The following is a 16,729-nucleotide window of genomic DNA, read 5'->3' on the forward strand; positions in this document are numbered from 1 at the left end:
CTACAGGACTATCTACCAACACAGCAAGACATCCTGCTGGCACGTAAGCCCACCAAGGGCATTCATGAGTACGACTTTGAGATCAAGAATGTGCCCTTCAAGATGGTGGACGTGGGCGGCCAGCGGTCGGAGCGCCGCAGGTGGTTCGAGTGCTTCGACAGCGTCACCTCGATCCTCTTCCTCGTCTCGTCCAGCGAGTTCGATCAGGTGCTGATGGAGGACCGGCAGACCAACCGCCTCATGGAGTCGCTCAACATCTTCGATACCATTGTCAACAACCGCGTTTTCAGCAACGTGTCCATCATCCTCTTCCTCAACAAGACAGACTTGCTGGAGGAGAAGGTCAAAGCAGTGGCTATCAAGGACTACTTCTCTGAGTACACAGGGGATCCGCACAGCCTGGAGAACGTGCAGAAGTTCCTGGTGGATTGTTTCCGGAACAAGCGCCGAGACCAGCAGCAGAAGCCACTATACCACCACTTCACCACTGCCATTAACACGGAGAACATTCGCCTGGTCTTTCGCGACGTCAAGGACACCATCTTGCACGACAACCTCAAACAACTCATGCTGCAGTGATGCTGGTCCAGCCATTACCTTCAGATCTCTCCGAAATAACCCTCTTCTGCTCAGAAGAAACTGACTCCAATGTTTGTACTCCACACAGTAACCTTTCTGAATAGCTCTGACGTGCTTTTATGCGAAGAAGGTGGCCTAGCCTAGTGGTCTGTCATGAGCATGGGGCGGCGGGTAGTTATTCTCTTAAAGAGTGCGCTTCGAGAAGAGAGTGGGTCTGGCCACTCGCCCTCGTCCCGCCAAGAGAAGCTGAACGTGTCACCCTCTCGCCGAAGGTGCCAAACGCAATGCGCTCCTCCCTCAAAAAGAGGAGAGAAGCTGGATGAGATATCCTAGCACTGTTCTTTGATCTGTTACCTTTGAGCCTTTTATTACTGACCAAATAGCAAGATGAGATGTAAATGCTGTTTTAACCTTTTAACAGGAACTATGCTCTGAGCCTTTCTGTCGATGCCTGCCTGGCCTTAATTTCCCCCCTCGTTTTGATTCGTGTTTTTAACGTGTAGATGTCTAATCAATTGTACAAATTTTAGAATTCAGTTGTTTCGGTTTTTTTATATAGATTTATGAATATATTTGCCGATAAACTTCTTAAGTTATGTTTCAAAAGTTTACACTCTGATTTTCCTCTGCTGATGGATAATGCTCACGATTCGTACCACTTGACAAACTGAACTCGTACTGTGGTTAGCCATGCTAGGCGAGCTGATAGATGCAGTATGCATAAACTCAGGGCTGAATGTAGACCACTTAAGCGCAACTGTTCGCCTTCAGGAACATCCACTAATTGTAGCTCTCCATCGGTGGCTGGAAATCACATTTCCTTGCTGGCCTGCAGATGACATCCTCCGCTCTGCCCTAGCTAGAGTCTGGAAGACCTTCTTTATCCATCAGGGAACGAAAAACGGTTTCTTGTTAATTTATTTGCTTGCTTTTAAATCTTGTTTTTTTTTTTTTTTTGGTTCACAACCAAACTAAACTGGCTTCTCAGTCAGAACCCGCTAACAAAAAGCGTCTGTATTCACAAGTGCCACGTGTTTAAGGTACCAATAATTCGAACAAATTTCCTCAAAAGGGATAGATCTTACTTTGTGAACCTTGTTCCCTCAACAGTTGTGTATAGCTACTTTGTATAGTGCCATGTCCGCCCTGAATACTACTGTTGTAGTAAGTATTTTATGTAAATAGTCTGTACCTCACCCTCCTCACCCACTCTTTTCTAACGGATATGTAACCTACACTGAAATGTATAACTTCTTTTTGCCACTGTGCACCCAGAAATCCACAGATACTGACTCCCCGCCCGCAGTTCGCCCCATTCAGGGTTGCTCTTGTAGCTCTTTTGGCTGGTGCGTCTCAGCTGAATGGTGCCTGTATATGTCGTCTATGCATTCAGATGGCTGCAGCTCGGCCTGGCGGTAGAGGACTCTTTGTCTGCTGTCGAATTCTGCCTTACACCCCTGGCTGAAGTCCCGGGAGGCTCGTGAAAAGCAAGTATTACGTCTTCACTCTCCACTGACAGTGTCCTGTGTTTTCTAGTGCCATTCACTGCCCCCCAATGCCAGGAAACCGGGCATTGCAGAGCTTTTGTTGTCGTCTTAGTGTCCGATGGTAGTAAAGCCGTAGTATCCTTCTAAGTATTTAACTTTACAAACTCAAACCGTTCCAAGCACAAGATGTTGACTGATTAAAGTGAATTTCAGTGTCCTTTGTTGATGCTGAAATACTGAGTATCAACCTCTAGTATTTGCTGCCTATTTCTAGCATGCCGAGTCTTAAAACGTTGTATTATCTGCCTTTTGAGCTTAAAGACCTTAATGAAGCAAGTGTTGTGTACTTGCCAAAACCCAGAGGAATAGCTGAGGATGCTGACGAGTCCAAGACTTCCTGCATCTGGGAGCCTTGAGGGCAAGCCCAAGTGCTTGTGCAAATGATGGCGCTGTCTGGTGTAGCCGTGCCAGATGTGTCAGTATGACCATCACCCCCGTCAGAGTGCTCCCAACGGTTGACATGTTTAAAGGAAGGGCAATGCTGCAGATAGATACACTACTTTAGCTGTATTTCTCCTCTGTACACTGCTGAGGCGTGATTTTTGTTGCAGTTCTGTTGGCTTTCATTAGCCATTCACGTTCGTTTTTTCCACTCTTACTGCAAGAATTGTTTAGGATGGTGTATAAAGAAAGGAGTCTTTCTCACTGTAGCCTTTTCTGAAACGTGATTCTGATCAGAGATGGCTGATTTGCTGTTTTTGGTTTTGCCCAGATAATCAAGTTTGATTATTAATAATTATGCAAGAATTATGCCTGCCACAAAGAATTCCTAGTGCCTCCAGACATTTCTGGTCCTTTTTTTTTTGTACTTAGGTTTTTTAAAATTTGATTAATGTGGATGCTTTGAGTCCTCATATCAAAATAATTCATACTAAAGATTTCACAAGTTTTGTGCTCAGTACAGAATATAGACCTGCTTTCATTGTACAGTCTAACCTATGCTTCCTCATTCTTCATCATTGACCCAATAAAATCATTTTGCAAAAACAGTCATTTTGTTGTTGTTGTTTTGACTAGGAATAACTGAGCAATTCTGCAACTTGCTTTAATTTCAGCAAATATTTCTTTAAAACAAATCAGTAAAAGTGCAATTCCATTTTGGGAACACTAGGCTGTAGTGTTACACCAAATTTATCCAAGGTTTTAACATTAAAGATTAAGGTCTTTTTAAAAGGATGCATTATTCATTTTATATTCATGGGTGTTAAAAAAAAGGGGGTGATGTTTGACATGTACACTATATGCACAAGTATGCTATAAGTATATGCTCAATTATAAATATAGATGGCAAAGCATGAAAAAGTACTGTTCTTAAAGAGTTTTATAAATTATGCTTGATTTATATTAAATCTAAAATGTATCTAAAAAAATAATGTGCACAATGGATTTTCAGTGTTTGTAGTCTATGGGGCAAGGCATTCCAGGGAACTTTACTCTCCTAAGATACCAGACTGCTGTCTCCACAGGGTGAGGTTACGGTTACTGCATGAGCTGTGCTTATCTTCTGCAGAGGGCGACTGCTGCAGCACAGCAACATGACTCAGCTTTTTGTAAATGGTCATGTGATTTCTTCATATTGTAGGCTTATGTGGTGTTCCCCAATGAGGATGAACCTGTGTAGTATCAAATAATGATCAAGGATGACAGGACTCAGTTACAAAAATCATTGCTTTTATTCTACATTGAACGTACTGTCATTGCAATATTCAGAATAAGAAGTGCAGGATCTCACTTTCAAAAGTCTGCATTACATTAAAAAAAATACAAATTAAAGAAGGACGCGCAAAATGTCTTCTCATCAAAAATACAAAACCTAAGCAAACGGTATTTAAATGCACGTATGACAAATTAAAAGAGTTTACACACATAAGAGGTACATAAGATTTCAAGTCATTAGGTAAGTGCTTTAATGGGTTTTACCTACAGACTCTTCTCATATGCAGTACATGGTGCTAGAATACATTTCGTTCTTTTTTCATTTTAAACTGACTCTAGTGCTCATATACTGTCATTTCTCTCCATTAAATTACCCATTCTTCTGTAATCCATGTAGTGAATTACACAAAAAAAAATACTACAGTCAAGATGCTCATTCAGTGTATTGTTTTCAGGGCCGATTCTCACCGAACACCATTCCATTGCGTTACTTTACCTCTTGATCATTGATGTGCATTACTTAAAAAATAAAAATAAAGCAACTGTATGTAGTTTTATTTTATTGCGACTTTGGAACCCCCAATAGTTGAGAGGAATTTACTATTGTGCACATATCACTGTAGTAATACCAGTGTATAGCTGTACACGTGCATTTGTTGCTGCCGTAAAACAATGCACCCTCTTCGCAGAATCTCGTACCTGCGCACCAAACATACAGACACTCAGAACAGACACAGAAGATATTCGCCTTACTAGAAATCAGTGTACCATCAGAATGATTTTGAAACTGATATTTAAAGGTTTTAAAAAAAAAACTCGCATACAGTTGTTCGAAATGCATGTCTTGTTTTAAAATGAAAAAACGCTTTCTGTGTGAACGGCCCCTTTTAAGCTTCCTTGTTTCAAGTCAAACACTCTACTTAATTCCGCAGAATTCTTTGACAAGGCACAGACGGCGCACTTCAACTTACAGCGATAACAACATTCTATATAAACTCTTGAAGGTGTTTCTAGACAGCCTACATCTCTGAGCAGGAATTGAGACGACTGAAGCCTTAGATGTTGGGTCAGCATAACTAATCCTTCATTCAGTCCTGACTCAGTCTTAATGGAATACCGAGTGATCCAAATCCTGCTTTATCATCAGAGCTACATTAACATCTAAGCTGAGATGTTGCCATCTTCGTTTCCATTTGCAATAGCAATACTAGTTAAATATTAAACCGTTGAACACGGACCCGTTATCTATAGGCAAGCGAATGATATATAACCCTGAAACACTAGACAGCTCTACCCGTCTCACCTTCAACTCTGAATGAGGCTTATGCAACCTAATGTAATATACATATGCATCATGGCCTCACTTTAAGCAGCAAAACAGCCAGAGGTTTCTTTTTTTTTAGATGTTAAAGCCAAAAGTAAAAGTGGTATGATGGTTTGTGGACAATATAATAATGAAATAAAGAGTGAAGTTGCATGTTCACACTAAAACTTTGGTAAACGAGAGGAATAGAATTGAATGCTTAATGGGTTTAATTCTTGTCCTCTCTAAAAGCGTTTTTATCTGTAGAGACTAGTACGCGGTACACAATGTGACAGGAAAGGAACCTCAAAACTTTTGTTTCTTTTCAATAAATAATGACACAAGGAATGTAAACGTGTTTTTGGGATTATGATTGGGTGGTCAGCAAAAAAGTGCAATGAAGAGTGATTAAACTCTTCTTTAATTTACGTAAAGTTAGTTTTTTACCCTGTTTGCACTGGGTTTGTGTATGGCAGCCTTTGGGATGATCATTCAAGTGGAGGATAACTATGTTTACTCTTGAGGTGAGGCGGTATTCATACTGGCCAAGGTTTGCTCTTTGCTGGACTGTTGTCGATATCCATGTCCATTTCTACAAAGTCAGCAGGGCCTTCATCACTACCCTGTGAGCTGGAGTCTTTGTCTGTTGTTTGCTGGTCATTTCTTCTCCTCCCAAGGCAAAGGCCGGTTTTGGCTGGACGCACCAGTCCAAGAAACAGAGCCCCGACTCCCATCCCAGCTGCGCAGGAGTAAAAGGCTGATCCGTAATTGTCAGTCCGGTCTACCAGAAAACCTGTAACAAAAAACACAAGATGACCTCCGTAAATGTGTGTGGGAGGCAAATATATAGGTAAAAAATCTTTTTAGTGTATTTTTACACTGTATTTTTAGTGCTATCAAAGTTAAGATGCACTTAATATATAAATGAAATGTGGGTAGCACTTTATTTTACAGTACGTGTACTTCCCTGGTACATACATGGTAAATATCTTGGCACCTACCATCAATTACTCAATAAGTACCTTGGTCCATGTTGGTACCCAACTTGAGTACCGCATAACTTATTCTGTACATTACTAATAGTTACATACACCAGTACTTATATAGGAAGTATATGGAAATAGGACTGTAAAATAAAGTGCACCATTTTACATAAACATTACACAGGAATTACCAGTTCTTCTAACTTTGTAAGCACTGTTGTGGAGAGCAATTTAGCATTAACAGTCCTACACAAGCAATTGAAAAACAGTCCTCTTTTTATTAGGTACAGTTAAGACTTACCAAGCGTACCGTATATACCAAGAACAGTATGTGTCTTGTTTGTTACCACATAGTAACACATTTTTCCGTAGGTGCTACACATTTGCATGTACATATTATTAGTTTGTACAGTAATGTGTCTTATTAGTTACCATTAGTTATATTAGTTACCACATATGGATACTGTATATACTGTATAAGGACGTGCCTGTTTGTACCCACTTGTCCGTAAGTACTACATATTTACGATATATATACATTAGTAAGTATCTAATTAGTTATCATGTCCGGGAACTACCTGTTAGTGACTGTTCTTACCCACACTTGTCTCTATGTACAAACTAATTACCATGCATGTACGACTGTTGAGTACAGCCGTGTTTCTTATTTGTTACCATGTACATACACTTCAGGTAAGTACCTTGTGTTACCACTCATTTGCTGTAGCTGTAGGTACAAGATATTTACCATGTATGTACCAGGGAAGTACACGTACTGTAAAATAAAGTGCTACCGAAATGGGTTTAACATGATTTTTTTTTTACATTCACATTCAACCAAATGTTGATAAATTTCTAAAACTAGTTTAAAATGTTTGTATACTTTTCACATTAGCAGTACACTGACAATGTAAAATATTTAATATGAGAAATTTTATATTTATTTAATTTGTTGTCTACTTAAAATGTAATTGAATACATAATTTAATCAAATTTGATGATGTTCGATACCTTTTTTAAATTGTATTTTTCTCACATATAAATAAAATTTTATGCTTGAAAATATGTAGCTTCCTTTATATTTTAGATCATATTTCTATAGACTGTTGCTAAATTCATATGCTGCCATCACAATAAAAAGTAAATATTTTCCTGATCAATAGCTATTTATATTTCAAGTAGCTTTTACATTAGTACAATGACAATGTGAAAAATGTCATATTAATTTAATTATTTGTATTTTCATTTAATAATATGAATTATATACATAAATAAAATGTAATTTAATATTATTTCTTTGGGGGTTTTCTTTTTTATTTCTCTCACACAATATAAATGGCTTTTTTATGCATTAAAATATATAGCTGCTTTTGTATTTTAGTAACGGGGTCCCTCACAGCATATCTGAATGTCTTTTAAAACCCCTGTTCTAACCGGTTGCCAGATCACTATGTGTTTGCTAAGGTCTTCAGAGTGGTTTACAGAGGCTGCTTTTACCTCCTAAAGGTGGACCGGCCAGTCCTGCAAAGCTCTGGATACAGACATAGACTCCAACAGCCGATGACATTCTCTGAATGCCGATCACGTCATCTTCAGCCAACATTGGGATGTGACTGGAGGCCACAGCGCCCAGCAGGAAGCCATAGAAACAGGAGCAGGACATGAGCCCCCAGAACTCAGTGACAAAGGTGAAGACGACCAGCACCGGACACAGCAGCACCGTGCAAATCAGCAGAATGTAGATTTTGTGGATGGGCCTGCGATTGAGCATCCAACCCATGGACAGACGACCTAGAATCTCAGCTACGGCCATGGCCGAGAGCATGTAGGTGGCGCTGTCACGTGATACTCCTCGGCTCACGCTCAGCTGAATGATGTAGAGCTGAGGAGCGAAGAAGCCCAGGGTGGCGAACAGGCCAAACAGTGCATAGCAGTTGAAGCTGGCATCTCTGAGCACGGAGAAGTCCAACAACTTGGGCCTGGAGATGCTTGAGTCTTCTCGTTCCTTTTTGAGTGGGGTCTCAGGCAGCACTGGTGGCTCGTTTTCTTCTTCCTCCTTTTCCTTAAGTGGTTTTTTCTCCTGTTCCGTAGATTCCTGGCCCTCAGACAGGTTGATCTGGGAAGAGGTGACGGACTGGACCCCTGAGTCCACAGAGCCGAAAGAGGTACGTGTGAATTCATTCTCCAGCTCATATTTGGATTCAGGTTCTTTAAGGGGGGATGTGGAACCCTCTGGGGCGGCGGGTTTGTGTTTAATGACTATTGGCTTTAGTAAAGCCCCACAGAAAATAATTGAGGCCTGCATAACTCCAATCATGATCAAGCAGTTACGCCAGCCGATCTGCTCCTTCAGCACATTCATAGCTGCAACGTGAATTCAAATGAAATGAATTACAGAAAGACCAGTTTTCCAACATGTCTGAAAAACATTAGGCTATCTGTGAAAAATAATAGTCTTTTATGGCTATGCAAATATATTTGACTTCCAAATAGACTTTTATCATGTTATGTACATGATTAGCTAATATATAACATTCAAAACAAGTCTGCCTGTGCTTTAAAAGGGCTAGTTCACCCACAAATTAATAATATATCATCATTTGCTCACTCTCATGTTGTTTCAAACCTTTAACCTTTAGTCTTTAATCTGTGGAGCTCAAAAGAAGATATTTTAAAAAATGTCCCAGTGTTTTTGTTTCAATGAAAGTCAATGGGGTCCAATACAGTTTTGAATGAAATCAGATGGAACATTTTTCAAAGTATGTTTTGTGTTATGCAGAAGAATGTATGACATGAGGGTGAGAAAATGACGCAATTTCCATTTTGCGCAAACTATCCAGATGAGTATGTTGCACAGCTCTGGCGATCATACCTGGTGCAAGCGCTAGCAGGGAGAAGCATTCTCCTGTGGAGGCTATGGATGTGACGAGGGAACGGCGCTTGCTGAAGTACTGCGACAAGATGGTAACTGTTGGCAGGAAGGTAAGGCAGTAACCCAGGCCTGTAAATAAACAGCAAAGAGGGAGATGACAGCCACTGGTCCCTTCAACACAAGGGGCTCAGGTCAGTCTGAGGGGCCGTGCTCAAAGCACACCAAGAACCAGGCCACTCTCTTCCGTAGGACAAAACTTTTCCAAACTGGACAAAGGGCTGAAAGAAAACTGTATTTAAAAGAGACAAAAAAGAGACAAGGAGAAACAAAGATCGGTGAGGTTAGGATCAACTAATGATGGTGGGGAGGAAGTGTTTTGATATTTGGGGAAAGCTAGCAGTGCATCTTTCGAGAAATCTGAAAAAAAAAAAAAATTATTATGTGGTCACATTGAGTGTCAATTCAAAATTGAGCAATTGAGAGCGTTTATTTATATTTTTAAAAATCTTTTTTTTTTTTTAACAATAAATGAAAAAGGAATTCTCCATATGAATAAATTATTCAATAAAAATTAATCTTTAAACATATTGTGTTATATTGAGAATAAATATATTGAGATATATTTTAACGAATTAGTGTCTGTTTATAATTGACAGCTTTCTTAAAAGAAGGATGTTTGAAATAAGCCAATTTAACTTTTGGATAATGTGTTTGAATCCCGCAACACTCCACCCAAAAACACTATGATACATTCATCCTGTTATATAAGGGTGTATGTTACAGCACTGCTTGAATTCCCTCACTGTCTTTAAAAAAAGTAAGCGAATAGAAGAGAACATCATGTTTACTAGGGACAAATACGTAATCATAAAGTAATGAAACAGAAAATAAATATGGGTAATGACAGAATCCATGTCTATTATTTATATGACAGAAAATATTCTACCATTCATAAGTTTGAGCTTGGTGAGATTTATAAATGTTTTTGAAAGAAGTCTCTTATGCTCACCAAGGATGCATTTATTTGATCAAAAATACTGTAAAAGAGCAATATTGTGAAATATTATTACAAATTAAATTTACTGTTTTCTATTTGAATACTTTTTTGTGTGTATTTTCCAGGATTCTTTGATGAATAGAAAGTTCAAAAGAACAGCATTTATTTGAAATAGAACTTCAGATTCTAAGAGCTATCTAAAAGTTTTAAAGGTCCCATGACATGCTGCTTTTTGGATGCTTTTATATAGGCCTAAGTGGTCCCTAATACTGTATCTGAAGTCTGTTTCCCGAAATTCAGCCTTGGTGCAGAATTTCAGCCACTATGAGCCAGTCCCACAATGAGCTTTCCTTAGGACATGCCATTCTGTGTCTGTAGCTTTAAGGACGAGAGAGGCGGGGCAAGGTGGAGGGTGGGGGTGTGGCCTTAACCAGCTTGCGCTACCATGCGCTAATGTTGACAGTGGATGTATCGCAATGGCTCATAGACACGCAGTCATTCAAGCTTTTCAGTTTGACCCAGAATCTGATCCGGATGGAGAAGCACCGGATGAAGAAGCTGCAACTCAGCGGCTACAGCAGGACGTCTCCGAATGGTTAGTTTAAAATATTGTGTCTGGATATGGTACTTTAGTTGGTTTGTTTATGTATGCTGTTACAGTTATTATCATGTAGCTAATGCTAGCCATAGGCTCGAATGAAGGAACTAAAAAAATACTTCGGTGTTCATTTGTTCATCCAAACACTGAGCAACTGTCATGCTTCGCTCGTTTGCAAACCATGATGTCTCTCGAGGAAAAAAAAATATTGCGCTCGCCTCGCACGGTAGTAGCTCATTTTCTCATGGGTGGGCAAAGCAGACAAAGGGGAGGTGACCTTTCCCCGTATGACGACATAAAGGGAAGATTCCAGATTGGGCCATCTGAGCTTTCATTTTCTCAAAGGCGAAGGGCTTGGTTTACACCTATCGCCATTTCTAGCCACTGAGGGACCATAGACAGGCTAGGGGAACTCATATTAATGTTAAAAAACCTCTTAAAGTGACATTTTCATGCCATGGGACCTTTAAACAAAAAGAAAGATTGTTACTTTGCAAATGCTATGCATAGTAAATCGGTTCCTTCGTCAATATAAAAATTCAATATTAATCAGTTTTCACAATATCATGCAATGCCACCCTGAGGAAAAATATTTTCAGTTACACACTGCACTTGCAACAAAAAAAGCAAGTACTGAATAAATTCAGCAGTCATTTACCTTACATATTTTGTTATATGACAAAACGGGACATAACATGTATCACAAATATAAACTCACACTCGAGCTGGATTTACCTGCAACTATTCCCATGGTAATGTACATCTCAATGATGGAGTTGGTAAAGGCTGTTGTAATTGTACCCAGGCTGATCAGGAGTCCTCCGAGCATGACGACCGGCCGATAGCCAAAGCGGTTACTCATCACTGTGGAAAGAGGGGCTGTGGGACAGAAGGTGCCAATCATAAACACTTACAGTAACACTCAGACACAGAACAGCTGTGACGTATTTGCAGTCTTACAGCTCAAATTCAATTACAAACACAGTGAACCTATGCACTTTCTTTTCACGACTGTCCTAAACTGTCCATTAATGGTGGTTTCATTTTTGCAGCAAAGGCATGAAGACAGTATCACTAGCAAGTTTTGCTTGGCCTAGTCACTTTCTATCTGAGCCATTTGAGTGACTGCCCCTGTCTGAACAAGAATGATCCTTTGAAGCCCTCTCAGCTGGAAAAATGTGAATCCATCCATTGAGTCATGTAATGGTGGGGCTGCTTTGTCACTGGGCAAAGTGAGTGAATCTCCAGTCAGCCGGCAGTCCTTACACAGCACAATTTAGCACATGCACTAAATGGGGCATTGCTCGCTCTCAGCACAAATGCCAATATGAAAAGATGAGCTTGGGACACAGAATCAGTTTGACAGGTTCACACTGAAGGAACTCAGTATCTTTTTCATGCATATTTTAAAGGGATAGTTGACACATCTCTCACCATTATTTCATTTGTGAAACAATGAAAAAGAAGATATTTTGAAGAATGTTGGTAACTGAACAGTTTTGGAGTCCTATGACTTTGACTGAATGGACCAAAAAAGACATTTCTCAAAATATCCTCTTTTGGAATGGCATGAGGGTGAGAAAATGATGGCAAAAATTTCACTGTTATAGGTCAACTATACCCTTGAGGCTTGAGAGAATTATATGGAAATGACAGATCTGATGACACAGCTTGTTTCATAATTTTATACTTTATACACGCCCCGCCTTTTGGGATATGCCCAGTCTTTTTATAATGACCTATTTTTGCCTTCAACTTCCCTGAACTATAACTGAGTTGTGTGTTCGGTGTAGCTTTGAAGTTGTGGTCGCTGTAGATTAAAACCTGCACCGATAATGATGGAACGAACTTAAAAATAGTATACAATGGCCTGTACAGATGATAGTAAAAGCAAAAGCCAGTAATTAAAAATGTATTTAGGTTTGCAAAACTGGAGTAACCTGCAAAAACATTCACCATACAACATTCTTAAATCTTTCTGAAATACCACACAGTATTTTTCTCTTGTGTAAACACCATTCGTATTGTGTTAACACTGTGAGGTACACCTAGTACTATCGTATTGTATCTTTAAACATCTAGACTGAATTACCTGAGAAGGCCATGACAAAGACACAGATGGAGACGACCCAAGACACTCTGCTGTTGGTTTCATTAAAGTCTGTCATGAGGTCCTGGAGGAAGATCCCAAAAATCTTGATGATGCCATAGGAGAAAACCTCCACGAAGAAGAAGGCAGCAGCCACCAGCCAACCCCAGCCTCCGTCTGGCACCTCATCGTACACATTGGGGCTCATGCAGCCCTTCAGGGCAGACATTATTCCTGTCATGATGCACACTGGCGTTTCTGTATATTAAAGCAAAGTTACAGTACAGACAAATTTAGGTATGATGTAATTTCCATATCGGCTTTGATGGTGTGCCCTTGTCAACTCAACAGCGGGCTGTGTTTGCAAGCCGCTCATGTCTTTAATCAGCTCTGTCTCCTGGATTATTTTACCTTTCAAGGTGCTAAAACTCAGTTTGCATAAAACATTTGTTATGTAACCACTGTTTGGATATTAGAGAAAAATGGGAGTTCCGGAGCCAAGCAACACTTTCAAACATAAATATATACACAGTATTGCCAAAAATATCGGCACCCTTGGTAAATATGATCAAAGAAGGCTGTGAAAATTAATCTGCATTGTTGATCCTTTTGATCTTTTATTTAAAAAATTCACAAATGTCTAACCTTTCATTGGATAATAAGAATTTAAAATTGAGGGAAATATCATTATAAAATAAATGTTTTTTCTTTAATACACATTGGCCACAATTAACGGCACCCTTTTATTCAATACTTTTTGAAACCTCCATTTGCCAGTTTAACAGCTCTAAATGTTCTCCTATAATGCCTGATGAGGTTAGAGAACACCTGACAAGAGATCAGAGACCATTCCTTCATCTAGAATCACTCCAGACCCTTTAGATTCCCAGCTCCATGTTGGTGCTTCTTCTCTTCAGTTCACTCCACTCATTTTCTACAGGGTTCAGGTCAGAGGACTGGAATGGCCAGCAGAAGCTTGGTTTTGTGCTCAGTGACCCATTTTTGTGTTGTTTTTGAGGTTTGTGTTTGGATTATTGTACGGTTGGAAGATCCAAACATGCCCCATTATAAGATTTCTAACAGAGTCAGTCACTTATTGATTTTTTTATCTGTTGGTATTTGATAGAATCAGTGATACCGTGTGTCTAAACAAGATGTCCAGGACCTCCAGCAGAAATATAGGCCCACAACATCAAAAATACAGCAGTATATTTCATCGTACACATGGGGTACTTCTTATCCCTCACCAAACCCATCTTGAGTGTTTGCTGCTAAAAAGCTCATTTTTTTGTTTCATCTGACCATGGAAGTCAGTCCCATTTGAAGTTCCAGTCGTGTCTGATAACTGAATATGCTGGAGTTTGTTTTTGGATGAGCGAGGAGAATTTTTCTTGAAACCCTCCCAAACAACATGTGGTGATGTAGGTGCTGTTTGACAATTTTTTTTAAGGTTTTCTGACCCCGAGACTCTATTTTCTGCAATTCTCCAGCTGTGATCCTTGGAGAGTCTTTAGCCACTCAAACTCTCCTTCTCACTGTATATTAGGACGATATAGACACACGTCCTCTTCCAGGCAGTTTCGTAACATTTTATGTTGATTGGAAATTCTTAATTATTGCCCTGATGGTGGAAATGGGAATTTTCACTGCTCTAGCTCTTTTCTTAAAGCCACTTCACTAATTTGTGAAGCTCAATTATCTTTTGCTGCACATCAGAACTATATTCTTTGGTTTTTCTCATTGTGATGGATGATTAAGGGAATTTGGGCTTTGTTTTCCCTCCTATTTATATTTCTGTGAAACAGGAAGCCATGGTTGGATAATTTCATGTTCATAATCACCCTGGAGTGCTCAAAATTGTGAATATGAATGGGAATAAGAATTTCTAGGGGTGCCAATAATTGTGTCCAACGTGTGTTTGAGAAAAACATTTATTTCATAATGATATTTCCCCCCATTTTAAATTCTTATTATCCAATGAAAGGTGGATTTCTGTGAATTGTTTTAAATAAAAGATCAAAAGGATCAACAATGCAGATTAATTTTCACAGCCGCCTTTGATCATATTTACCAAGGGTGCTGATATTTTTGGCCATGACTGTATATATATATATATATATATATATATATATATATATATATATATATATATATATATATATAATATATATTTTTTTTACTTTCGCAAGATAGTAGTGTCTATAATACACTAATAAACTTCTCAAGACATGGACTTTTTAACTATCAAGAAAAAATATAGGCACTGTTATAATTCAAAAATGACCTAGCTGACTATTATGTCATAGGCAATATAATAAGTCGCAATAAGTAACTTTATCAGGGTATCTGTCCTCAGACGCAGTGCAGCAGGACTGCATGGTATCGTGATCAATTACTCCAGCGACTCACATTACCGTCTGTGAAAACAGGTTACTCGAAAAAGTGAATCACGTACCCCGTAATTTTTTACCTTATTTAAAATATATATATATATATATATATATATATATATATATATATATCTTGATGCCCATATCTTCACTAGATAAACGTGGCAGTCTCGTGCGCCACAAATACAATATAGTTTGAGTATAAATGGTTTTAACTTACCGAAACGTTGAAGAAACAGGAAAACTCTGGGTATTAAAAGAAAAGAAAAAGCAAGAGAGCTAGCAGCTTCTCTGTTGAAGTGTTAACTGGAGAACATCGCTCTGAGCATCAGTCACTTCTGAGGAGAAAGACAACCGAGTGAAGATGACCCGGCTCGAATATATCGTTTCAGGCTTATGTTGGACTTCATTAACAATTTTTAAACACTAAAATGATAACTAGATCAAGTACTATGTGCCAGCTCTCTGTCTCTGTTTCCTCTTACTGAAGCTTGACAGATTTTATACCGGCTGGAGCCGGTCTTCAGTCGCGCGCGCGACAGCAGTACAGCGAGTCGGGAGCGCGCTGGGAACTGAGTTCAAATCTCACATGTCTGTTTACACAGCACAAACACACCAAGAGCTCGTTTATAACAACAGATAAATCATATGGGTTTTATTTACATTTTATCCTGCATTAAAATTATTATCAATCAAACTGCAGTTGGGTTGTTTTGATGAAATAATAATAACTAAAAAAAAATACAGCTAACTAACACAATAAAAATATATATGATTTATGAAACTTAATAAAAACGGAGTTATTAACTCTTCATATCCTGCTGGAGACTATCTGGGGAGTCAACATGCCACAGCAGATAGTGTTATTTAACCGCGACATCACTTAAGCCTGTGTTCTGTGGAAATACAGGTATTTCATAGATAGTTTAGTTACTGATAACACACTTCATGCACAACAATGTGAAACATCAACAGTCCTGTGAGAAGGATCACTGCAGTGAGTCTGTGAAGCCTCGTGCACGCGCAGCATGACTGGAGCCTCTGCCGGGTAAAACAGGTTTATTCCAGTTCTGCCTCCAGCACGAGCTGCCTCATGAAGACTCAGCTGTCGGCCCGCCTTTAACGACACCTTGTAAATACAGAGTGAAAATCAACATCTAGTTAACACCTTTCGAAAAGAACTCCTTCAAACCAAACTCTTAACGTTCTTGTTATTTTTTGATCTGCCGGCGGTGACGTCACTGGCGCATCCTGCCTGTTTCCACAGACACGCTGCTGACGTCAAGCGCGTGAAGCGGCAGAACCGCGGGAAACTTTTAGCGGTAACAATGCAAACCTTGCTATCCTAATTCACGAATAGCTGTATATCTGTAACCCACAAAACTATTTGAAAAACTGCTACCCGCATTTAAAACAAGCCTACTGCTGTTCTGCAAACATAAAAGATACTGATAACTTAAGAAACATTGTTGAGTGTTTTGTTTTTTATACTGCTTAGTTTGAGAGGCGAAAAGTTCAGGGACACACAGTGTGGTTTTATTTTACGTTTTGTATCTTGTATCTTTTGCATTAAAACTGATATTAAGTATTTGGTCCCACTTTATATTAGGTGGCCTTAATTAACTACTATGTACTTACATTTAAATTAATCATTTGATACACTGCACTTATTGTGTACATACATGTTTTTACATTGTACTTATATTTGTAAAAAT

General features: G+C 39.1%; 2 protein-coding genes and 1 long non-coding RNA gene across 5 annotated transcripts in view; 2 read left to right on the plus strand and 1 right to left on the minus strand.

The window, feature by feature from the left end:
- Positions 1-3,115, plus strand: part of gna13b (guanine nucleotide binding protein (G protein), alpha 13b) — a 26,931-nt gene extending 23,816 nt beyond the window's left edge. Inside the window, exon 4 of the mRNA XM_058768876.1 lies at positions 7-3,115. Within this exon, the coding sequence (XP_058624859.1) occupies positions 7-579 (573 nt within the window). The 3' untranslated portion in view covers positions 580-3,115. The remainder of the gene's footprint in view (positions 1-6) is intronic.
- On the minus strand, positions 1,518-16,251 carry slc16a6b (solute carrier family 16 member 6b). 3 transcript variants are annotated; one of them, XM_058768874.1, is made up of 7 exons: positions 15,500-16,251; positions 15,235-15,352; positions 12,628-12,882; positions 11,271-11,414; positions 8,941-9,069; positions 7,566-8,432; positions 1,518-5,878 (listed from the first exon to the last, which is right to left on the minus strand). In XM_058768874.1, exons 3-7 carry the CDS (start codon positions 12,863-12,865, stop codon positions 5,622-5,624), a joined length of 1,635 nt encoding a protein of 544 aa, XP_058624857.1. In that variant the 5' UTR covers positions 12,866-12,882; positions 15,235-15,352; positions 15,500-16,251; the 3' UTR covers positions 1,518-5,621. The 3 variants fall into 3 exon arrangements, with proteins under 3 accessions (XP_058624857.1, XP_058624856.1, XP_058624855.1); XM_058768873.1 differs by having other exon boundaries at positions 15,466-16,251; XM_058768872.1 differs by having other exon boundaries at positions 15,235-16,251.
- LOC131536153 (uncharacterized) lies at positions 9,236-12,741 on the plus strand. The gene is made up of 4 exons (XR_009269870.1): positions 9,236-10,532; positions 11,341-11,428; positions 11,588-11,767; positions 12,618-12,741. It is a non-coding gene; the product is annotated as an uncharacterized LOC131536153 (long non-coding RNA).
- Positions 16,252-16,729: the final 478 nt, after the last annotated feature.

The sequence above is a fragment of the Onychostoma macrolepis genome, chromosome 03, assembly GCF_012432095.1.
Source record: "Onychostoma macrolepis isolate SWU-2019 chromosome 03, ASM1243209v1, whole genome shotgun sequence".
In the NCBI taxonomy this organism is placed as follows: domain Eukaryota; kingdom Metazoa; phylum Chordata; class Actinopteri; order Cypriniformes; family Cyprinidae; genus Onychostoma; species Onychostoma macrolepis.